Source organism: Poecilia reticulata, chromosome 19 (assembly GCF_904066995.2).
Source record: "Poecilia reticulata chromosome 19, P_reticulata-male-v2, whole genome shotgun sequence".
In the NCBI taxonomy this organism is placed as follows: Eukaryota; Metazoa; Chordata; class Actinopteri; order Cyprinodontiformes; family Poeciliidae; genus Poecilia; species Poecilia reticulata.
Window position 1 is genome coordinate 25,779,984 of NC_088848.1, and position 24,775 is coordinate 25,804,758.

Consider the following 24,775-nt stretch of genomic DNA (forward strand, 5'->3'; position numbering starts at 1 on the left):
CCTCCTCTGACAGGCTTAAAACGTTCGTAACTGTATTAAAGAACAACAAAAATATCAACAAAACGTGTTCAAATTAATGACCCAACAACAATAATAATCTCAGTGATTATTGTTTCAACAAGGTGTTGCGCAATTCTGTGCGTTTCGGTTCCATTACCAAAATAACTAGCAGAGCAGGAGTTAAAATGAACTAATCAACCACCACTGTGTTCAGGGAAGGTTATTAATGATCGCAAAATAAATATCAAGCCTGAAAACCTAATATCATTACAGACTGAATGTTATGTTTTTAACGTAATCTCTGGTCGGCTTGGAAAGCGCAGGAGGTTGCCATGCCAACGTGTGTGCTTAAATGACTTTCTCATGGCGCTTTACAGCCGCTGTAGTTTCTGAACATTCAATAAACGACAAACTAATTAGCGTGTGACTATACGTCATTCACAACAAACATCAAACACGGTAAATATGTTTCATTAAGTATTTAACAAACAAATGGCTTCTACCGCGATAATTATGTGAAATTAAATTAATTGTCTAATGTTAAAAAAAATAGTTTGGTGTTGTCGGGCTCAGAGTCTGAGAGGCTTTTCCTTTATATCAAACACTTTTTTTGCCTCTTATTTAGTGGAAATATTGATGTTGAGACTTTCACTAAAATGATAACCTTTTCAACGTTTATAACTCTGCTGTTGAAAATGAGAAGCTAACATTCACAAATGACACTGAAATAAAATAAAGTCCAACATCTAGTTTGAAGTGATTCCTCTGCAACATGTTGGAGGAAAAATATCGCAACTTCAGAAGATGAGCTTTAACCTAACAGAGCTCTGTGGTTCCTCCTATCAGTATGAGAGTCAGGGTGAGGAGGCGCCATGTTAGGAAGACAAGTGGAAGCTGCAGGATCTTCAGAACAAACAGGTCATGATATGAGGGGCCATTTAGGACAAAATCTATGTTTTGTCTCTCACACACTACAAAAAACTCATCACACTCAAAAATAAAACCTCATGCACACTCAAAAAAATACTCAAATTGTGTATACACACTACTAAAATGTCACACGCACACAAATTTTATCTTTCTCGCACACATACACTCAGGCCCGTGCAGAGACCACTAAAGGGGCAGGTGCTCAAATAAAAAGGGCACATCTAACTACATTCTAGGACAGAATATTAACAAAGCCACTCAGCTTTCAGAGTGTAATAAACAATGATAAATTACAAAATTTCAAAGCTATTGAACATCTCCATATAGAGCATAACACTATGCATATGTAAGATATTTTATTAGTAATTTCTTTCTGCAGGTCTATTTTGTTATAGGAAAGTATTGCAATATTCAAACCCGCAATTTAGCAAGATGTGTAAATCAGAGCTGGACCACCAGACATATTTTGTCTTTACAGAATTACACTATTAAAAATATAAATAAGGGCATAATGCAACATTTAAGTGACTGTAATCTATAAAACAGAGCTGCCTGTTTGCTGCAGTGGAGATAAAGATGGTCCATTCAGGAAAGCAGAGCTGCATCAACTTCGGGCCTCTTTGGCCTGTGGGACTCCAGAAGCAGCTGATGGGTACCAGCGGGCAAAGCGGCATGCGGTTCGGGTTGTCGTTGAGGCAAAAATTCGGGCATGGGAGGAGTTTGGAGAGGCCATAGAGACAGACTTCCGTACGGCTTCGAGGCGATTCTGGTCCACCATCCGGCGTTTCAGGAGGGGGAAGCAGTGCAGCACCAACACTGTTTATAGTGGGGATGGTGTGCTGCTGACCTCAACTCGGGATGTTGTGGGCCGGTGGGCGGAATACTTTGAAGACCTCCTCAATCCCACCAACATGCCTTCTGTTGAGGAAGCTGAGCATGGGGACTCTGGGTTGGGCTCTCCAATCTCTGGGTACGAGGTCGCCCAGGTGGTCAAAAAGCTCCTCGGTGGCAGGGCCCCGGGGGTGGAGTTCCTTAAGGCTCTGCATGTTGTAGGGTTGTGTTGACTCACACGACTCTTCAAGATCGCATGGACATCGGGGGCAGTTCCCCTGGATTGGCAGACTGGGGTGGTGGTCCTCCTGTTTAAAAAGGGGAACCGGAGGGTGTGCTCCAATTACAGGGGGATCACACTCTTAAGCCTCCCTGGTAAGGTCTATTCAGGGGTCCTGGAGAGGAGGGTCCATCAGATAGTCGAACCTCAGATTCAGGAATAGCAGTGTGGTTTTCGTCCTGGTCTTGGAACACTGGACCAGCTCTACACCCTCAGCAGGGTCCCAGAGGGTGCATGGGAGTTCGCCCATGTGTTTTGTGGACTTGGAGAAGGCGTTCGACCGTGTCCCCAGGGGGGGTAGAGTGCCTTCTCCGGGTCAGGGGGGTCGTCCTGCCACAAGTGGAGGAGTTTAAGTATCTGGGGATCTTGTTCACGAATGAGGGAAGAAGGGAGCAGGAGATCGACAAACGGATTGGGGCAGCGTCTGCCGTGAAGCGGGCGCTGTACCGGTCCGTTGTGATAAAGAGAGAGCTGAGTCAAAAAGCGAAGCTCTCAATTTACCGGTTGATCTAAGTTCCCACCCTCATCTATGTTCATGAGCTTTGGATCATGACCGAAAGAACGAGATCACCGATACAAGCGGCCGAAATGGGTTTCCTCCGCAGGGTGGCTGGGCTCTCCCTTAGAGATAGGGTGAGAAGCTCGGTCATCCGGGAGGGACTCAGAGTAGAGCCGCTGCTCCTCCACGTCGAGAGGAGCCAGTTGAGGCTCGGGCATCTGCTCAGGATGCCTCCTGGACGCCTCCCTGGTGAGGTGTTCCGGGCACGTCCCACCGGGAGGAGGCCTCGGGGAAGACCCAGGACACGCTGGAGGGACTATGTCTCTCGGCTGGCCTGGTAACGCCTTGGGATTCCCCCGAGGAGCTGGAAGAAGTGGCTGGGGAGAGGGAAGTCTGGGCCTCCCTTCTGAAGCTGCTGCCCCCGCGACCCGACCCCGGATAAGCGGAAGAAAATGGATGGATGGATGGATGGATTATTTTTGTCATAGTACCCCCAAGAATTTAAAACTACTTTCACCCCTGGTGAAGCCATCAGTTAGCAGAGCTGAAGGAACAACTGGATTAATTCAACAATAGTCAGTGTGTGTTTAACAACATAACTGTTTGGATAAAGTGGAGTAAAAGTGACAAGAATGCCTTTTAATTATTTTTTTTCTACACTGTGCAGTTTTTATTCTATCTTTATTAATTTCTGTGGCTATTATTTTTACTGTCCACTTTCTGCAATGACAACTTAATTTTTCCACTTGTGGGAGTTTGGCTATAATAAAGGATTATCTTATCCAAAATCCGTAAATAAAGACTGCCGATAATCAAAATTATAATCATTCTTTAACTTCAACATTAAGCAAAAACACATTTTACAGTTGGCATATTAAATCAGAATTAATACATTTTGCCTAAAGAATAGAGTAATGTGTTCAGTCTTATGGATGGTAGTTGGGGAAGTAAACATTCTCACGCACTTCATCAAAAGCCAAACAGTTGATGCGCGGTCACATGGTTTCAGATGTGTATTCACTCACACCTTTCATACTCCGCCCAGGTCACCTGACCCCCCTCCCACAGGTATGCCACGCCCCTACCTTCCGGGATTCCCCCTCTGTCTAGGGTTGCCACCTTTCAGAAATTAAAATAAGGGACCAGTCCCCATATATGTAAAGCGTGGGAGAGGGGTGCGGGGGCAGCGTGTCGGGTTAGTGTGTGTTACCCAGAAAGCAGTTGGGCACAATATCGCAACACCAACACCGTGAGTCAAACAATGACTGGGGCTGCCTTCTATATAAAGTACTGGGGGACCACTTCTTAAATATTGTACATAGACATTTGTAGAATACGGAACAAATCGCGTCTCATATCAAAACGCTACATTTAACAGCTAATTACGGGACAGTTCCGTATTTTACAGGACGGGTGGCAACGTCCCAAGTACACCTCGCTGCAGCAAACAGAAAGGGGCAGGCCGGACCGCTGTCAGTCTCATACATTCTTTGAAAATGGGACCATTGCACTCCGGAAGTGAAGGGGGCGCTATTTCCTATATCATCCGGGTCTCACGTTTTTATTTTATTTTAAAATCTGTCATATATCTTCACCTTTAGGAAGGAGTTTCACTCTCAGTATGTTTTTGAATTTCTCTCTAATTTACTTCAGCGCAGCTCGCAGTTTTTTAACAAATTCTGTAGATTTCAGTGTACTTCTAAATCTGCTCCTTGGTCGCATCTTTTCGGGCCTGCCACCCCCTCTACTGGCGTCGGGGTGATAGCACAACTAATAGAATTACTAAATCAGAATACCACACAGTCTTTATTATTTATTATTAATTCTGGCATTATTGGAAAAGTAAAAGATAAATTTCCTCACAAAAGAACATACCTTTCCATATTCTTAAGGAAGTAGAGCTAATTAAATGACATAAACAAGACCTGAAAGTTATTCCAGTTTCACTTGATGGCCAACCTGTTGAAACTGTGGCAAATTTTAAATTCCTTGTCTTATTCCTGGACAGTCAGATCAACTTTGATGAAAACATTGACTATATCTTTAAGATCTTTTCTCATAGACTCTATCTTTTAAGAAGACCTAGTTATCTTGGGATTACCCAACTTGAGGTTGTGTAAACAACAACTTCTAGTTGCATACAACTAGAAGTTGTTGAGTTAAAATGTTAAAACTTATCATTCTAACTAGAGTTTGAACTTAACTCAAGTTAAAACAACATCTTAACTCGAGTTTTAATTTTGCATCTCCTCAGCTGGTTTGGTCACATGAGCTGCAGATTAACAGACAATCTTTTAAGAATACTTTGAATGGCAGGTATAACAGCAGGTAAACAGTGGTGAAACCAAAAACATCTCTGTCTCAACTGTTTGCTGAAAGAACATGAAAGACGGCAAGAAATATTTTAGCAGAGATCATCCATCCTCATTATTTATCAGTTTGACCCTCTGAGCTCATGAAGGTGTTAAAGTGTTCCTTTAGGAACTAAGAACATCTATTAGATGTCATTTATTGATGGTTCAATAATTCTTAACCAAACTAAATAACATTTTACTTATAGCGTGCTAATTGTTTTGCTCTATTCACAAATTGTTGATAATGTGATTCTATGAATGTGATTTATTATTTTAGAGTTGAAGGAAAATTTCAACATTGATAGACTAAATAGTTTCATCTTATTTTTTCATATATATAAGACTCTACCAACAAAACGTCTCTTAGAATACTATACATGGCACCATAAAAACAAAAATGTGAATTTCTGTTTGTATCTGTATTACAAACAGAAATGTTATTCTTCTGTTAACCTACCGTATTTTCCGGACTATAAGCTGCACCCCCCAAATAAAAAAAAAAAACAACAAAAAAACCCCCAGTAAACAGACATTTATAAGCTGCACTGGACGATAAGCTGCAGATATCTCTGCTGCTCCAGGTTTTCCACAACGATGCAGCAGCAGCAAAGGGGGGCGGACACCCAAATTTTGAGTCATAACAGGTCAATTGAATATCACATTTATTAGAGTTGAAAAATCTGAACTGAATATAAGGGTGTATGAGTTTGAAGAGAAAAATCTCCTTACTGTCTGCTATTAGCATGTGCTAAATGAAAATGGGTCCTTTCTTCTTCTGCTTCTTTAGATTTCAATGGCAGCTTGCATCCATTATTTTCATTATTGTTGCACTTGTTCGAAGTGTAGGAAAAAAGTAGCGGCTTATAGTCTGGAAAATACGGTAATTAATTTGTTTGGTATTGACTTTTTTTCAATTAAATTTCTTACTTATACATTGTAAATGGCATTTTTATTATAAATCATCGTGTTTTTTATGTCTCCTTATTTCTTTTGTTCCTCCTATGATTGATGGATATATAGATATTATATATAATGTATGAAAGTATTGTTTATGTCATTTAATTAGCTAAGAAAATTAAAAAATACGGTGTTTTATAAGATGATTTATCTTTCACTGCCAGTAATGCCAGAATTAATAGTAAATAATAAAGACGTGGTATTCTGATTTAGTAATGTAATTATACTAGTTGTGTTGCCACCGCCAAGCCGCTAGAGGCAGTAGCAGGCCCGAAAAGATGCGACTAAGAAGCAGATGTAGAAGTACACCGAAAGCTACAAAATTTGTTAAAAAAAAACTGTGAGATGCGCTGAAGTAAATAAAAGAGAATTTTAAATACATGCTGACAGGACGGGTGGCAACCCGTGAAAATCCTTCCTTAAGGTGAAGATACATCACAGATTTCAAAAGAAAATAAAATCGGGAGGCTGCGAATACAGGAAATAGCGCCCCCTTCACTTCCGGAGTGCAATGGTCCCATTTCCAGATAAGGTATGAGGCTGACAGTGGTCCGTCCCGCCCCTTTCTGTTTGCTGCAGTGAAGTCCTTCTCATCTGTCCCATTTTGCTTTTAAGAAACAGCTACTGAGAGCTCCAGACGTTTCTGCAGAGAGCCTCCTTCATGACGTTACATTTTCCATCCAGGAGTTTGTAGTAGAGGTGTGCCGATCCATCGGCCACCGATCACAATCGGCCGCTTTTCGTGAAAAACTGTATGATCGGTGATCAATCAATCAATCTAATTTTATTTGTATAGCACATTTCAGTAGCAAGGCATTTCAAGGTGCTCTACATAAAGAAAAAATAAAAACAGCATGTGACATTGAATAAACAGTAAGAAAGAGAAAGAGATTTTTTGAAAAAAGATAAAAACATACTTTTGTTACGGAAGTCCTTCTAGGACTAGAATTATAAAGGTTTGCATGAGCTTATTTTTTACATTTTTGGATGCTGCACAGCCATTATTTGGAGAATTTCAATAACCAATACATCAATACAATCGTTAAATCCAGGTCTTTCACAATGTATATGTTATTAATCCATAACAACTAAATAAAATGCTAAAAACTGCAAAGAAAAATCCCAAAAACGTAATTTGGTTCATAATTTTTTTCCAATATATTGCAAATATAACAATTTCCTAATCTTATTTACCAAATTTGTCAATACAAAAAGCTGCACAGAGGCCTTCTGAACCATAGAACTTGTATTTTGATTTTTTGCAGAAGTTAGTTTTTCACATACTGCCAAGTTTATAACATCTATCCAAAACCAGAATAGAAATGTGCGTGTCATATAGACTTTGTATATTGTGGCGGAGATTTTACGACAATTTGTGTCTTGTTTGTACCGTTACTGTTTCTCAATAAAGATCTATACAAATAAAATAAAAAACCGTGTACAGCACACGTGGCTTCGCGATCCGGCCACCAGTAAAGGCCGCCTGTCGTCGCTGGACTCCGCCGTCCGTTTAACACAGGTATTATCCAGGCCCTGTCGCCTAACAGGACAAGGTCTCCAACCTTGCTTCACCAGGCTCCGTCCACCTGTCACGGTGATCACCGTCACTGTCTCTTGTTGCCAATCACCAAGACCGATCACATTTATCTCACTTCGCAGCCTGAGTCACTGTTTCCTTCACACTGAGAAGCGCGCGGCAACAAATCCTGTCCTGTAGAACTTAATGGGGAAATTTGCGCCAGTAAATTACCTCGGGGTTGAAGCCTGTCAAAATACATCGACACGAGTCTAATATGGCATTTAATAAAACAAGCACTTGACGTAGTTTGGCAATATCGAGACTCAAAGCAGGAACAAAAGGACATCCGGAGCGGCAGGTAAAGCAGCGAACAACTACCAACACTCACCCGCATTAGCATCACGGACAGAAAGCTAAACAAATAACCCTAAAAATAATTAAAGTCTTCAAGCTGGCGGTGTAAAATGCTGGTTCTGCTCTTGCTGTTGGACCGCCGATACACGCTACTGGTAATAATATTTCACATATGGGGCTCCGCTCAACCTCCACCGGACACAGAACTCTCACACCGAACAGCTGCTTAAAGCTGCAGCATGTAACTTAAACAAAACGATTTTAGATATGTATTAAAACTTTTGCTGTCCTAACATTAGATCACCTCTGCCTCCGCCTTGTGTTCTTCTGCAGTACTCAGATAGCCATGCTATCAGGAAGTTTTGATTCAGTAATTTAGGATTGTTTATTTTAATGCAATCTGCATTTGACTTTGAATTAATGTCTCCTTTATTACTTGACATTATTTGATATAGGCAGATTTACTTGACTAATAATTTATGGAACAGAGAACATTATTACTGTTAAATAATATTTTACTGATTGAAGGTTTTTCAGTTATCCTTTTGACTGAGTAGCTGCTGTGTTGTCCCTGCAAGTATTTTGCATGTTTATGTCTAAATTAGGTGAATTTATTGCCAGATCACGTTTTAATTTTGTCAGATCACTTCGTAGCATTTACATTTAAAGCGAAAAATTAACAGCCAATCCAGGTGTTTGGCAGAGATCGGCCTCGTGGGTGATCGGTATCAGAATCGGCAGCAAACAACCTGATCAGAGCATCCCTAGTTTGTAGCCATTTAACAGTTTTTGCACATACATTGAGGATAAATGTTCCTCAAAATTAAAACCCAGATAGTGGAAGTAGACTGAAGAGAAATATGCGAAATATGTCCCATCACATTTCTGCATAAAACACAGCAACAAACTTCTGACCAATCAGACAACACTTTGCACAGAGCTCTGTTGTAGATCGATCCATGCCTGGTGTTGAGTCTGGCAGGCGAATGGTTCTCTGTGAACAGAATGCTCACAGAGAACATTTTGCTTGATCAATTTTCATTGCACGTCAGCATCAATGAGAGCCAATTTGGACATTCAGATGAAGTATGTTGGGGCCTTAAGAGCTTAGCCAGTTTTGGTTGAACAACAAGAATAATTAAAAGGAAGTAAAAAGGAAATATGCTTGTTTATGGTTTTCATTGTGTTCTTTTCCTTGCACCTCCTCAGGTGTACTCCCAGAATGTCAACTCCAAAGGTGTTAAACTGTACTCAGGTGAGACCCAGAACCTCCCAGAACCTCCACATCTCTGTTCCCTGGACTCCAGTGTGAACTCCACTCTGCAGCACCCCACTTCTAACCCTCCTGGTCCTCTGGATAACTGGCCGCACAATGGCAGAAGTGCCGTCTCACAACTGGACAACCAAACCCCTGCTACCTCTACCTCCACCTCTGGCCAACCACAAGTTCCAGAGGATTCCAGCAGACATTTTGCTCCACCATGGCAACGCCAGGGCTACAATTATGCAAGCCTGAATGCATGTGACTTCCATTTTGCTAACCATAATGCTGCCATCACCTCTGCAACGCTGCCTCTACCTCGAAGGAGCAGTCTGCAGGCCTCTTCCCGTGCCGACAGTGATGCACTCTACCACCACGCTCTGTCAGACTGGTACTACAGCCAAGCAGAGGCAGCAGAACACATTTCCCCCCGCCATTTAAGTGTATCTCAGGACTATTTAGCCGAGCCGCAGTTGGGTTCGGCACCAAGGCCCAGATTTTTACCCACCCCTACAAACTTTGCAGAACACCACAGAAGAGAAACTTTGCTCCATCATCAGCGAGCAGCAGCTGCTGTGCACGAGTCCTACTGGCTAGGGGGCTGTGGCACTGGATCGGGTACTGCTAGAAAATCATGCTCCGAGAGTCTGCTGGCAGCCTATGCTGACTATGAGCACAATTATGGCCGCTCTGTGGAAACACTGGCAGAGGCCTCGGCTCTGGTCTCACAACATTATGAACAGACTTTACCAAATTCCCAAATGACATGTAAAAGAGAACAGAAGAAGCAGAAAGCTCCAGGAGGACATGAACATAAAACTACAGTGACCCCCACCATGTCACTCGGCCACATGCAGTCAGCTCAGCAGGTGGCGGAGCCTCAAACAAGACGGCTGGAAGAAGAGGAAGTGGTGGGCTACAGAAGCTACAGCCCCTCGTTTTACCACAGAGGGGGCCATCTACTCCAGCAGGCCCACTCTTTCAGAGAGCCTGCTTACAGTGGCCCTCACCTCAACTGGGGGTCTGGCACCAGAAGAGACAGTGGTGCCTTTTCCCATCTCCAGTCTTCTCCTGCACCTCTGACTTTAGAGGAGAAGATGAAGCAGCTAAGGGATGACAGAGAGGTCATCTCCTCTGTGTCCACCGTTGAAGAGGTGGTCCTGAGGCAAAGGCCCCTGTTTAACTGTCAGGCACCCTTTCAGGCTAACTCCTCTTCCACCATATCACCGGAAGTATCTGCTTGGATCCCTGCAGCCAGAGCAATTCCTGTCCCTCAAGAAACTGGGTCCAGCCGCAGAATTAACGGTAGCCTTGCCCATGCCTTTAATTCCCTCTCCTCCATTCCTTTCATAGGTTAGTAAGTTTTTCTCTGTCGCAAGCAACACACAGCTTTCCATAATACATGCAGAAGAATCTTCAAAATGTCCCAGATCATATTTTTGGTCTGTACAGTACATCAGTGGTCCCTAACCCCCGGTCTGTGGACCGGTACCGGTCCGTGGACCAATTGGTACCGGGCCGTGCAAGAAATAGTGAAATATTTCCGTTTTATGTATTATTTGAGTCTGGAAGATCTTTTATTTTGAAAATCCTTTAACTGGATTCTCTCGGATACTTGCGCGCCAACACTGAGGCCACAAGCAGCAAAATGAGTAAGAAACAGATCAGATGTCTTTGGAAAGTTTCTTTGCGAAGGGGAAAAGGGAAAAGAAGAGACAGGAGAATGGAATATACCCAATTTGGGTTGTCTTGGAGTTTTTATCGCAACCTGTGGGCTTTTTCCTGTCTGGGAACGAGAATACGACCTGCTGAATGTGGCAGGTAGCCAATCAAAAAGCGCGGTGACGTAAGAACAGTCCGGTGGATATGGGAGATGATATGTGGAAATGTTTATTATTAAATCTAAAGGTCATTATTATGTTTATTCAGTTAAAAATGTTAACTATGAAAAAAACATTCACCTCCAAATCATAGTGCAGCAAATAGAGCGGCTGCTCCCGTTGTCTTTTATCCACCGCCTTTTCTTTTTGTTACGTCTTTTGTTCAAATGAGTCCACAAACTATCACTATTGTTTCTACATCGTCATCCGTGTTTGGTTCTTCTAAATTCCCACTATGTTGGGGGTTTTACTGGATTATCCTCTGGAATCGGAATATTTGTGACTGGAATCGCTTCGTGTTGCTCCTGCCTTGGACACACGAACCAATCAAACTTGTTGGACTTTATCAGCTCTGTGGTCACAGAGGTTTGGAGAATCGGCCGACATTCTTAAATCTTTCCATTTAAACCAGACTTAAGACTCACAAGCTCTACTCATCTCCTCTCGACCGCAGGCCAAACACTCTGACTCTGGTCGCTATGGTAACGTTTACATATCCCTTCAAAATAAGATACAGACGTGCCACAAAAACGAACATTTTACTTTCGTGAAAACTTTAACTCACGATACTGACGAACGGAGCCCTGAGCTTGTTTCTCTGCAACGAGACGGTTCCATCTGGGAGTGATGAGAGATAATAACACCCAAAGTGTTGCTTATATCCACAGCCTGCTTGGTCTCTATGTGGCGAAGCAGCTTGAAGCTTCATTGCCTCATTAGCAGCCGGTCGCCGCATGTTATGCAGAGCGGCTTGTAATGTGGGACTCACCTACCGGTCTGGGATAAATCCATCCTCCTGTCTCTTCTCTGGGCCTTTTCCCCTTCGCAAAGAAACTTTCCAAAGACATCTGATTTGTTTCTTACTCATTTTGCTGCTTGTGGCCTCAGTGTTGGCGCGCAAGTAACCGAGGGAATCCGGTTAAAGGATTTTCAAAATAAAAGATCCTCCAGACTCAAATAATACATAAAACGGAAATATGTCACCATTTCTTGTGCGGCCCCGTATCAATTGGTCCGGGGCCGTGGGTGATCCCCAACCCACGGACAGGGGGTTGGGGACCACTGCCTTAGATGGAGTAGCTTGTCAGCAAATAAGCAATTTCCCCTTGGGGATCAGCAAAGTATAATCTGTTCTCTATTCAATTCTATTTCTATGGACAACTGTTACTGCTTTCACTTGAGTCCCAAAGCCTTAACATAGGCTTTGCAAAACTATTCAGACTGATATTTGTCAGCTTTTCTCATTGGTTCTTACATTTCTTTAGATTTGCGGATGATGTTACTTTTTGGATCCTTCTTTTTGTCAATCAGCTTGTACTTAAAATATTTTATTGTTCTTCTTATATATATCTGTAGCAGTGTGTGAAATTACCTTCAGCTTTTCAAACAATGTGGTGATCAAACTTGTTCACAATTTAATTATAAAACACTTCCCTTTTTCAACTGCCCAGGGTGATTTGAATATTTAGTTTTTCCTTAAAATGTATAGACTACACTCTGTATTTACTCCGGTTATTTTGTTAAATACTAAAATTTCTTTACTTATCAGAAAGATTAAACTTTAACACAAATCAAAAATACAAAATATATGCAGAGGAGTAAATATTTTTTCACAGCACTGTATAATTATTCCATTCCCCTTTATCTATGCAATACCAATTGCATAATATCCTTGAATCTTACCATGTGTTGTGCATGAACACTATAAATCAACACCTACAGAGGCAGAGGCCCAGACAATGAACATTGCTAGAAACAGAACGTCTGTGGAGGCAGGAAGAGTTTCTGCAAGAGCAGAAACTATTGGGTTTTTTTTTTGTTTGTTTGCTTTGCTGTCTTAAGCTGTAGCTTTAAAGAAAGAGGAATGACTGAGTGAACTATCATGCTGTTCACACCAGAAAACTGAACAACGGAAGGTGACTGTCTAAATCTAAGTAAACATTTTACATACATTATGGGATCACCTTCTCTGCTGGCAATGCAGCCATCTTGACAAACAAATTGTGCAGGATCATCAGTTTCTCTCTGCTGATGACGCCAACAACTGATTCTGTGTATAGCCTGCAAGGAAAAAAATATGCTCAGTTTCTAACAGTTGTTTAAATGGTTCATGATCTTAATATGTTAGCAGGTTTATGCACCTCCTAACTGCTGCCAACAACCTCTGTACTTTTTTCATGTCTCTGCTCTATCTTCTCAAACCCCAGTTGCTCGTGGCAGATGGCTGCTTGTATTGGGACACAAAGAAATGTATTTCCTGTGAAATTGATCAGGAACTGGAGCAAATTAAGGAGCAGATAATCTAAAGAAAACACAGAAATAACCACACCCAATGACCAAACACAGGCTTATTGTTTATTTACTTTGAAAGTCTTCCTGTTCTAGAACCATGCTTAACTTTTAGGGATGATTTCTGCTTCCACAGAAGCTTGCCTTCATAGAAATTAACCAAAACCCACATGTGCATTTTCTGAGTCTGTATGTTCTGTGTGTGATTGTTCTCCTGTGACCCTGTCTTGTTCACCTGTAACGATGGCCTTCCAGATTATCCTGTCAGTCCCAGTGTTGACCTCCAAGCTTATGTGTTGGCTCACTCTGTTATGTCCAGCAGAGCCGGCGTCACCTTCACCTCTGTGGCCCCAGCCTCTATCTCCCCCTCTGTCCGACTTTGCTCTCAGGACTTCAGTGAGTCCCACTGACCCTCTAAAGAAATGTCATCCTGTTCCTAACTTTGGTTTAGCAGAATAAAAAGACATTCAGCTTTCCAGTACAGATGATCCAATTCATCCCTGCATCAAAAAACATCTCACCAGTCAGACTTCTGATAACATTATTAATACACTTATATAAATTAGTGCTTTAATTGTTCTTTCATAGTGTCACAATATAAATCTGATGGCAATCCAGACAATGAATAAGGATAATGTGCCTTGTGTATGTCTAGTATCTGAAAACAGATAAGTTCTATAAAATACTTATCTGCTCTTATAAAAGGTAGATCATTTACTCTTGACTTATTAACTACTTATTAATGGTTATGCAAGAAAATGCATCAGGTTTATTAAAAATTTTCCTTGTTCAATCTCAAATCCATCAAAAAGAATTTGAAGGGTAAATTCCCCTTATCCAAAAACACTGAGAGGAACATAAACTCACGCAACATGTCACAATAAAATCTGAAATCTGATCAAAATTGTTTCTCAGATTGATCTGAAAGATCCACATTCCCATAAAAACACCTAGATATTAAATATTTAGAGCTGAAATAAATTTAACCAATATTATTATCAATTCAAACTCTTTGTTCTGCTTTGCTTCCATCTCTGTGTTACAGTCCGCGGAGGTCTCATGCCATCCCCAAAAAGATAACGCCCTGGGCTTTGCCCATAGTGGTCGGCACACCCACTGAGCCAACCACGGAGTTCAGTGGCTGGCTGACACTCTGCCTCTGGCAACAGTGGCAGAGAGGAGAACATTGCAGAAACTCAAGGCTATTATCAATCAAAAATCGAATTTTATTTGTATAGCACATTTCAGCAGCAAGGCATTTCAAAGTGCTCTACATCATGTAACAAGGCGGCCTTTTGCGGCTTGGTTTTTACAATGAGGAAGAATAGTTGAGGCTAGTGATGGGTACATGAGGCGTCATGTATCGTTTCGACACAGCAAAACTGTTGATTCTGTCGATACTGTGCCACTCAATAGTGACACCTGCTGGACATTAAAAATTCCTACAGGCATCGTAGTGATTTGATGACCTAGTCTATACAATAAGATTTAAGCCTTTGTATTTTATTGAATATTATATGTTGTATTATGTCATATCTTCAGTTAAATTGAAAATATATTTAATATACAGTCAATAAATAATGTGAACATGAACCATAAAGGGAAATTTAAGTGAATGTGTTTGGAATGAGGATGCAAGGAATGTTTTTTCCCCCACAAATTTTTATTTAAAAAAAAGTTTTTACAACATTTTGAAATTTAGTCTGTTACGCTTTTTTGACAAAACTTATCAAAATGAAGTAAACACTACATTTACAGAGAACCCTTGTTTTTCTTAGTGGTTGCGTTCCAAAAATAACCCGTGGGCGAAATCCGTGAAGTAGTTGCCTTTAGTTTTTTACAGTTATTACATAGCATAAATAAATACTCTACATTGAAGCAAAATAACAAAACCTGTTTTTAGATCAGCGGATGTGCGTGTGCATCAATCGGGCATTAATGTGATCCGGAGTCATGTCATTACTGTCGTGATCCGTGTTTCTGTGTGTTTATTTTTGAGTTTCTGTGATCCTGTTCCCTGTGAGTCTTGTCTCTGCTCTTCCCCCGTTGATTGTCTCCCAGGTGTGTCTCCTTCCCTTGATTACCCCATGTGTATTTAGTCTTACCTGTTGTCTGTGTTCTTCGTCGGATCCTTGTCTATCGACAGACGTCAGTCATCCTTAGTTGCACGTCGTTTTGTCCTGTTCTTAGTGTCAGTTAGACATTCAGTAGAACTGTTAAGTCCTGAGTCGGTTAAACTTTAGTAGTCGTCTTAGTAGAACTGTAAGTCCTAAGTCGGCATCAGCTTCCGTGTCCAGTCCCGCATCAGTTGCTACCGGTGTTAGCCGTGTGCTAGTTCTCCTGCCGTGCTGCCTGTGTTTGGACTGTCCGGAGTTTATTCATTATTAAAATCATCTTCATCTATAACCTGGGTCTCAGCGTTTCTCCTCACCACTTCCACCCACCAAACCTTGACAATTACAGCATCTCCTCCAATCTGCCCTGCGAGATTCACAGCTGTATCTACGGCAGAGCGATGGATCTCGTCAAGCGAGCCTCCGGTCGGGTTCTGCTGCCTCTGGCCACAGTTTTTATCTAGCTGGCATTCAAAGTTTCAGTTTCCGTCTCCTGAATGGCCAATCTGTATTAAATACCGTAACTTTATTGGCACTAAGGTAGAGAAGAAGCGCAGAGACTGTTTTAACAATCATATGGTCAATCAGGACGCAGAACACTGTGGAAAAAAAACTGCACAAAAAAATCTGCGAAGCAGCGAAACCGTGAAAAGTGAACCACGTTATAGTGAGGGTTCACTGTATATGAAATAATTTATAAAAAGCAACTGAGTCATTTGTAGAATGGCTGCATATCTGAGACTTCATTCTCATGCTTGGCTTCATAATGCCTCAACATTGAAATGGTGGATTTATTTAAATAAGACAGATTAGTGAAACATGCAACACTTAACCTGCATGATATGAAAGTAAACTAAGAGTCAATTTCAACTGAATTTGGATTCAGATAGATCAAGTAGAAACTGACAAGAACCGGTTGAAACGAAATGAAAACAAATTTATTTTCCAATATAAGATCAAAATGGTCCCACACTGCAGAAACCTTTCCTTTGAAGCTGCTCCATAGTTGATGCTGTAAAACAGGGGTCCCCAAACTTTTTCCTGTGAGGGCCACATTACTTCTCCCTTCTCCGGTGGGGGGCCGGAGTCAGTTTGTAACAGAAAAAGTGTGATGATTGTATGAGTGCCTAAATGTAAAAATGTTTTCTTTTCCAGAAAGCACAATCAAATAACTCTCTCTGAGTTCTTCACAGAAAAAATCCAGGAAGGTTTATAGTCCGTATTTTCCGAACTATGAGCCACTGGACTATAAGCCACAACCCCAAAGATTTTTTTGTTTTTTTTAAACCAGTAAACATAAAACATATAAGCCTCAGATATCTCTGCCGCTCCAGGTTTTCCACAACAATGCAGCAGCAGCAGAGGGGCGGACAGCCAAAATCTGAGTCATAACAGGTCAATTGAATATCACATTTATTACGGTTGAAAGTTGCCAAGATTAGATTTAACAGAACTGATTAGTTTCTGAACGGTAACTGTAACAGTAAAAGTGCTGATCCTTCGTGTCTGCAACTAGCATGTGTTAAATCAGTGGTCCCAAACCTTTTTATTACCGCGGACCGTCAAGACTTGGAAATTTTGATGCGGCCCCGAAGAGGGGCAGGGGATGAAAAGTCAGATAAGGGTTCTGCCCAATTTGGATTGTCTTGGCCCTTTTATCGCAGCCTGTGGGTTTTTCCCTGACTGGGAACGAGAATACAACCTGCTGAATGTGACAGGGAGCCAATCAGAAAGCGCGGTGACGTCAGAGCAGAGGGGAATCCCAAACAGCTGACATATCACGCAACTGAGAGTCCGGTGGATATCGGAGATGATATGTGGAAATGTTTATTATTATATGTAAATGTCAGTATTATGTTTATTCAGTTAAAAATGTTAACTATGAAAAACACAGTCACCTCCAAATCATAGTGCAGCAAATAGAGCGGCTGCTCCCGTCGTCTTTCATCCACCGCCTTTTCTTTTTTTACGTCTTTTATCTCTTAAAATGATTCCACAAACTATCACTATTGCTTCTACATCATTATCCGTGTTTGGTTCTTCTAAATTCCTGCTATGTTGGGGGTTTTACTGGATTATCCTCTGGAATCGGGATGTTTGTGACTGGAATCGCTTCGTGTTGCTCCTGCCTTGGACACACGAACCGATCAAACCTGTTGGACTTTATCAGCTCTGTGGTCACAGAGGTTTGGAGAATCGGCCGACATTCTTAAATCTTTCCGTTTAAACCAGAATTAAGACTCACAAGCTCTACTCCTCTCCTCTCGACCACAGCGCAATGCTCTCACTCTGTTCGCTATTGTTAACTTTTATATATCCCTTCAAAATAACAGAAGCGCCACAAAAATGAACATTTTACTTTCTTGAAAATTTTAACTCACGATAATGACTAACGAGCCCTGAGCTTGTTTCTCTGCAACCAGAAGGTCCCATCTGGGAGTAATGAGAGACAATGACACCCGAAGTGTTGCTTATATCCACAGCCTGCTTGGTCTCTATGTGGCAAAGCAGCTTGAAGCTTCATTGCCTCATTAACAGTCGGTCGCCGCATGTTACGCAGAGCGGCTTGTAATGTGGGACTCACCTACCGGTCCGGGATAAATTCATTCTCCTGTCTCTTCTCTGGGCCTTTTCTCCTTTGCAAAGAAACTTTCCAAAGACATCTGATCTGTTTCTTACTCATTTTGCTGTTTGTGGTTCAATGTTGGCGCGCAAGTAACCAGACTTCCAATGATTCACTTCCTGCTAAAGAGCCCCCTGGTGGTTGAATAAAAAATCCACATATAAACGGTTTATAGTCCGGAAAATACGGTAATGAAATAAAATCTGAATGCTCTCTGCTATTGTTCAGGGGGCCGGACCAAATGTGGAGGCGGGCCGGATCCGGCCCGCGGGCCATAGTTTGGGGACCCCTTCTGTAAAAGGTTAAGAATTTGTTTGGCAAATGATAGATTGACAGATTTGCTTCCTTATTAACACAGTTTGGTGAGTTAATGTCATTTTGAAACAGTTTCTGTATCGGTCACGTGACTTGCTGAAACCAATACACGCACCGACATGGGTTTTGGTCTATGGGCTTGATGCATGCGCCGACAGATGGGTGTTGCCGGACCCATCAATAGTTGAGGCAGTCAGGAGGAAACAGCAGTGGTTTTATTCTTCTCACAGCATCAACAATCAATCAATCACATGACAGGTGAAACTGCAGGCTTAAATAGTCCCAGCTGTGACAGACTAAACCACTTCCAATTCACAGGGGGATCTCAATTCACCAATCTCCACCTATTTAAATAAAATACCTTTTACTAAATACAAACATTTCCATTTACTTTTTATAAATATTTTATGTTTTATCTTACACCATAATGAAACACCACAAAAACCCATAAACAATTCCCCCCCCCCACTTTCCAATGGCCTCTCCTGGAACCTATAAATGGTGTCTGGATCCCCAGGTAGTATTTGTCCAAACACCCTGGAGAGGACACAGAAAAGACAGGTGAGTCACTTCATATTAGCACTCCACACCTAACGGATTATGCACAAACATTTGCTCAGTAGCTCTTTGCTCTGAGTAACAATTATCCTCCCTTCACAAGCAACCAGCTCACTTCTCAATGAGGAGCAGCTGTGCAGAGCCCAGAACAAAAGGCTACATGCTAATCACTAAAAATACTCAATACAATTAAAACTTCTCATGTGCAAATAGTTATTTATGTGCAAATCTCTGCTTAAAGTGCAAAGCTAAATAAAGTGCCTGTTAATAAAGTGCAAAAACTGTTTTTAAAGTGACTTAAGTAAAAATAGTTCCAGTAATGAAGCTCTCCATTACATGTCATAAACATAAAAACACAAAGTCATGCAACATGGAATCAACAATTAAAACATTGCATTAAGTGAAGTGCCATCACTAAATTCATAATTGATTACGTTTCAAATAAAACTAAACAGGTGGGTTTTTAGTTGATTTAAAGGCACTCAGTGTTTCAGCTGTTTTACAGTTTTCTGAGAGTGGATTTGCAACCCACCTGTGCATAGACTTTGTTTATGCACAGAAGCTGAATGCTGCTTCTCCTCATTTGGTTCTGGGGATGCAGACCAGAACCGTCTAAACCAGAAGACCTGAGGGGGTCTGGAAGGTTGATAAAACAGCCGACCTTTAATGTATTGTGATGCCAAGCCATTCAGTGATTTATAAACTAACATCAGTATTTTGAAGCCTATTCTTTGAGCTACAGGGAGCCAGTGTGGGAACTTTAAAACTGGTATGTGCTCTATCGTTCTGGTTTTAGTGAGAACGCAAGCAGCAGTGTTCTGTATCAACTGCAGCTGCTTGACTTGTTGGGCAGACCTGTGAAGATGCTGTTGCAGTGATCAATGTGACTAAAGATACACACATCTCTAGATCTCATTGACATAAGTCCTCTAATCCTGGAGATATTCTTCAGGTGATGGAAGGCCAACTTTGTTTATGGTCAATGTCAGCCGCCCTCCGCACACTGCCATCAGCAGCCAAGAAATCGGGTTCAGTAGGACACTGCTTCTTCCAAAGTGCAGGACCAACAGACTTCCTTTGTCCCTGGTGCATTTAAACTCTTCAACTCCTCACTGGAGTTTGGAAGGAAGGCTAACAGGAGTGTAACAGAAACAGGATCTATAGTATTGGTCTATTAATGTATTAAAAAAACAAAAGATTTGATGAATGGGTGCTGTGTGGGAGACGGGAACTGCAATTTCCCTGAGGGAAAGTCCTAAAGGGATTAATAAAGTGTCATTATTTTCCTCCTATTCTCTCCTTTATCAACCCTACACTGATTCAGCACTAAGCACATGCAGAGGTAATATGAATGTTTTTCCATATATATTTGGAAAGCAGAAAGGAGCAAAAGATTAAACTTTCCAAACCCTCTGTAAACCCTGTAAACAGATATTATTAAATATTCTTGGCAGGGAAAAACTCAAGGTTCCAATATATTCTGTGTTTTAACCAACCTAAGTAAAGTCTATCACAACAATGTCACCATTATAAGCATTGATAATCACAGGAGTCCTTGAAATAGAACGACAGTTCTCTAATCTCTCACTAGGAGCCTTTTTTCAGCAGAGTGGTCAGAATGGTGAAATGTTTGTGTGAATAATTGTCATGTCCTCAACATCCATCGCCTTGTTGGAGTCGACATTCAGATAAACTCCTCTCCAAAATATCCACACAGACAAGAGGGCTTACATTGACTCTTTACTGAAGTAGGGTAAAACTGAGAAATAAACATACAAAAGTTCAGAAATAATACAGAGTAGCAAACAATACAGCACTTAAAAGTATGATAAATTTGCTCCAGAGAAAATATTTAGCTCAAGGCTATAAAAGTTCTTAAAAAATAAATCCTGCTTTCTTACAAATGGCTGTTATTAATCAACAAAATATCCACTGCAAAATTGAATACATGCCAATAGTGCTTTCAAAGACCGACTGAATCCCAGTTGCAGTGTTGCTGCGAGAAAACCATGTTTTGTATTCTCCTGCCTTGTCTGCTTTTAATTACATCATCATAAACGGCAGACTCTAAAATGTAGTACCCAACTCCCGCCACTAGATGGCAACTACTGAACATTTTCATAGTTTAAATCTGAAATGTCAACAAACTGACATACAACAGCACAATAATGGTATTCATGGTCAGTTTCTTTATGCTACAATAATTATCTTCTTGACAAAGCTGTTAGGGAAAATGAAACTGAACTGAAAACATTTTATTCATTCCTAAAGTAATCTACCACAAATTAAATGAAAATTTGAAAATTTTAATTAAAATGAATTTAACTGAAATAATTTTGATGTTTTTTTTTCTTGGAAAACATTCAGAGATTACAGTTGATGTAAACAAGTCCTATAATGTTTGTCCTTGTAACTGGAGTTGCATAAATCAACTGAACTGTATTTTTTGTCTCTGTAGGAAGCTTTAAAAGCCGCCGCTCCTCTTACCTGCTGGCCATCACCACTGAGCGATCAAAGTCCTGCGATGAAGGACTCAACACTTACAGGGATGAGAGCAGAGTCTTCTCGTGAGTTACAAATTTAAAAACTGAGTCACTACGAGTAAAAAGCCCATATTCCTGGAACTAACCCCTACCTGCATTTTTGGTTTCTTCAGGAAAGGGTATTGTATGCTACAACATGCTACTGACCAAGAAACATGCATTATAGGGCCAAAAGTATTTGCTCACCCATCCAAATGATCAGAATCTGGTATTCCAATCACTTCCAGGGCTACAGGTGTATAAAATTAAGAATCTAGGCATGCAGACTGTTTTTACAAACATTTGAGAAAGAATGGGTCGCTCTCAGGAGCTCAGTGAATTCCAGTGTGGAACTGTGATGGGATGTGCAACAAATCCAGTTGTGAAATTTCCAGCCAACTGTCACCTGTATTATAAGGTGTTTGGGAGGGACATTAACTCAGCCAGAAAGTGGTAGGCCACGTAAACTGACAGAGTGGGGGCAACGAAGCACATAGTGCAAAAAGGTCACCAACTGCAGTGAATCTCTACAGACCGCCAAAAGTCATGTGGCCTTCAGATTAGCTCAAGAACACTTGCGCAGAGCTTCATGGAATGAGTTTCCATATTGGAGCAACTGCATCCAAGCCATACATCACCAAATGCAATGTAAAGCGTTGGATGCAATGATGTAAAGCATGCCACCACTTTACTACAGAGTAGTGGAGGCGCATTCCGTGGAGTGACGAATCTAGCAATCTGATGGACAAGTCTGGTTGCCAGGAGAGTGGTAATTGTCTGACTGCATTTTGCCAAGTGAAAAGTTTGGTGAGGGTGGCGTTATTCTTCAGGAGCTGGGCTTTTCCCTTTGTTCCAATGAAAGGAACTCTGAATGCTTCAGCATACCAAAACATTTTGGACTTTTCCATGCTCCCAACTTTGTGGAAACAGTTTGTAGCTGGCCTCTTCCTCTTCCAACATGACTGCACAAGTGCACAAAGCAAGGTCCATAAAGACATGGATTGCAGAGTCTTATGTGGATGAATTTGACTCCCTGTCGCATTGAGTCCTGACCTCAACTTGATGGAAAACCTTTGAGAGGAACTAGAGTGGAGACTGAGTCGGGCCTTCTTTTCCAACATCAGTATGTGACCTCACAAATGTGCTTCTGGAAGAATGGTAAAAAATCCCCATAAACTCTCATAAACCTTGTAGAGAACCTTCCCAGAAGAGTTGAAGCTGCTCTAGCTGCAAAGGTGGACCAGCGTCATATTGAACTCTATGGATTAGGAAAGGGATGCGACTTAAGCTCATATGAGAGTCAAGGCAGATGAACTAATATTTTTGGCAATGTAGTTTATATGTCACAATATTCACATTATATTACATGAAAAATGTATATAATTTGGATATTGCATTATAGGTTAGTTAATTAATGTAATTAACTAGCTTAATTAACTAGTTTAGTTAGTTATAGTTGTGAAAGCGAAAGCTGCTTGCTTTCACTTTCCCAGCTCCACAAAGAACTACTAAAAAGAAAATGTAACTGGTTACTGACCATCAACACTGGGCTCTCACATGCAAGTTAATACTTACTTACAAATATCTCAACACAATGTAATGAAGCAAATTGGAATTTTAAATTCATAAGTGGCTCCTAAACTATGTGAACATCAAGCCATGAACTTACTGGCTTCAAAATTAGAACATGTATAATTAACACTTGGAGAACTAAAACCAGAGGGATCTTACCTATGCTGTAGATATTATTATAACTTTATGCTTTATTACTTGTAACCATGAAAAACATTTCAATACCAAAGGGTGATGATAAACCATTTTACTGACACTGACCTGATCTCTGTGGTACTAGTTAAGTTCTTACCTTCACCATGAAACTTACGGATGAATATTTAGGTGAACTTTTTTTATTTTATTTTGTACTGATTTATGCTTAATTCAAAGTGTTTTTGTCTTTTATCTGTCAAACAGTAAATTGCCGAAAAGAGTCAAGAGCTTTTTCACTGATGGGGTGAGTTATTGTAACCACTTGTAATGATAACCAGGCCAGATGACAACATGAAAAACTCTTAACCTTCTACCTGTAATGTCAAGTCTTTGGACAGTTTGCGAGCCCAGGAGGACCCCCACTCGAAGCGCCACTCCACATCAGAGCTGGGTACCATCACCTTTAGTGACGTCCGGAAGGAGGGGTGGCTACACTACAAACAGATCCTCACAGAGAAGGGAAAGGTAAAGGTCCGTCTATTTTCAGGCAATTCGTTTTTTCAATGGAAATGAAAAAAGAAAAAACAAAAATACTTGTTTTTTTTGTATGTTAAACCAAAATCAGAAATTGGATAAAGGTTCGGCTCACCTCATTATCCGATTTCCTATTTGGTGCACTAAAAGGAAATGTAAAAAACAAGCGCTCAATTTCAATTTTTATGATTTCCTTTTTGATAAGTGGTCTGACCCGAAGGTTCTCTCTGCCCGACTCACACAGGGTCCATCAGTGAAACGATCTCGATCATTTCAAGATCTTCTGTAATATACTGTAGTATTTTCTGCCAACCGCAAGTTAGTTAAAGTAAAGCTCCTGTGAGAAACCAATAATACCAGACATGTGGCCACCTAGAAAAATGGTTAGCCTGAGTTTTTAGTTTAGCTTTTTTTATTTTGAAAGGCCAGAGCACAGGAGCGTGAATTTACACACCAGCCTGCAGCCATATCTAAACTTTGTCAGTTTTTTTCTTCCAATTACAGTTACTAATATCCCCTCCCTCATGGATTTTTAAAATTTGTAAATTCATAATTTTTTGTGTGAAATATATTCTTCCCTTCGATTGGCTTCTTACGTGTAGTGTGAACATTTTTTTTATTGTTTCAGGAAGGCAGCTCTACAGGAGGAGAGGCCACAGCTCCAGCTCTGAATTTATAAGCAAGAAACATTAAAAGAATGATTTCATATAAAATTTTGATCAACCTGTATCTAGCCATTTGGTGCTTTATAACTGGATGATTTATTTACAATACTTTCTAGACTCTTGCCAAACTTATTTTCTCTTATCAGATTATAAACAGATCATCTTAAACTGAAAATCTTACAACATAAACAGGAATAAAATGAATTCATAAAAATTTATTTATTAGTATGACAAACAAGCAGATATTTAGCCCATGTTTGAGGAATTATGAAAAAACATTCTTATAATTTATGTATATAAAAGATGAGGAGACAGTGAAGAGGACTGTCAGGAGGAGGAAGAGGATCACTGGGAGATTCTGGGAAGCTGCATCCAAACCTGGAGCTGAGGCCTCTCCTCCTAAGAGCTGCCTGAAACGATAAGAAAACAAAAAAAAATTCACACTGCACGCAAGAAGCCAATCGATGAGAAGAATATATTTCACACACAAATGTTTTTCTTAATATAAATTTACAAACTAAAACAATTCAGAGGAAGGGAATATTAGTAGTTGATATTGGAAGAAAATACTGCAGCAAAGTTT

General features: G+C 40.7%; 1 protein-coding gene across 15 annotated transcripts in view; it reads left to right on the plus strand.

Annotated features, from left to right (window-relative positions):
- Positions 1-24,775, plus strand: part of LOC103482112 (rho GTPase-activating protein 23-like) — a 128,722-nt gene that overhangs the window by 85,140 nt on the left and 18,807 nt on the right. For 11 of the 15 annotated variants that reach the window (XM_008438047.3, XM_008438050.3, XM_008438046.3 and 8 more), the window contains 4 exons: positions 8,934-10,338; positions 21,223-21,331; positions 23,258-23,297; positions 23,381-23,524. In XM_008438047.3, the coding sequence (XP_008436269.1) occupies positions 8,934-10,338; positions 21,223-21,331; positions 23,258-23,297; positions 23,381-23,524 (1,698 nt within the window). The remainder of the gene's footprint in view (positions 1-8,933; positions 10,339-21,222; positions 21,332-23,257; positions 23,298-23,380; positions 23,525-24,775) is intronic. The other 4 variants (XM_081600344.1, XM_081600345.1, XM_081600338.1 and 1 more) reach the window with 3 other exon arrangements.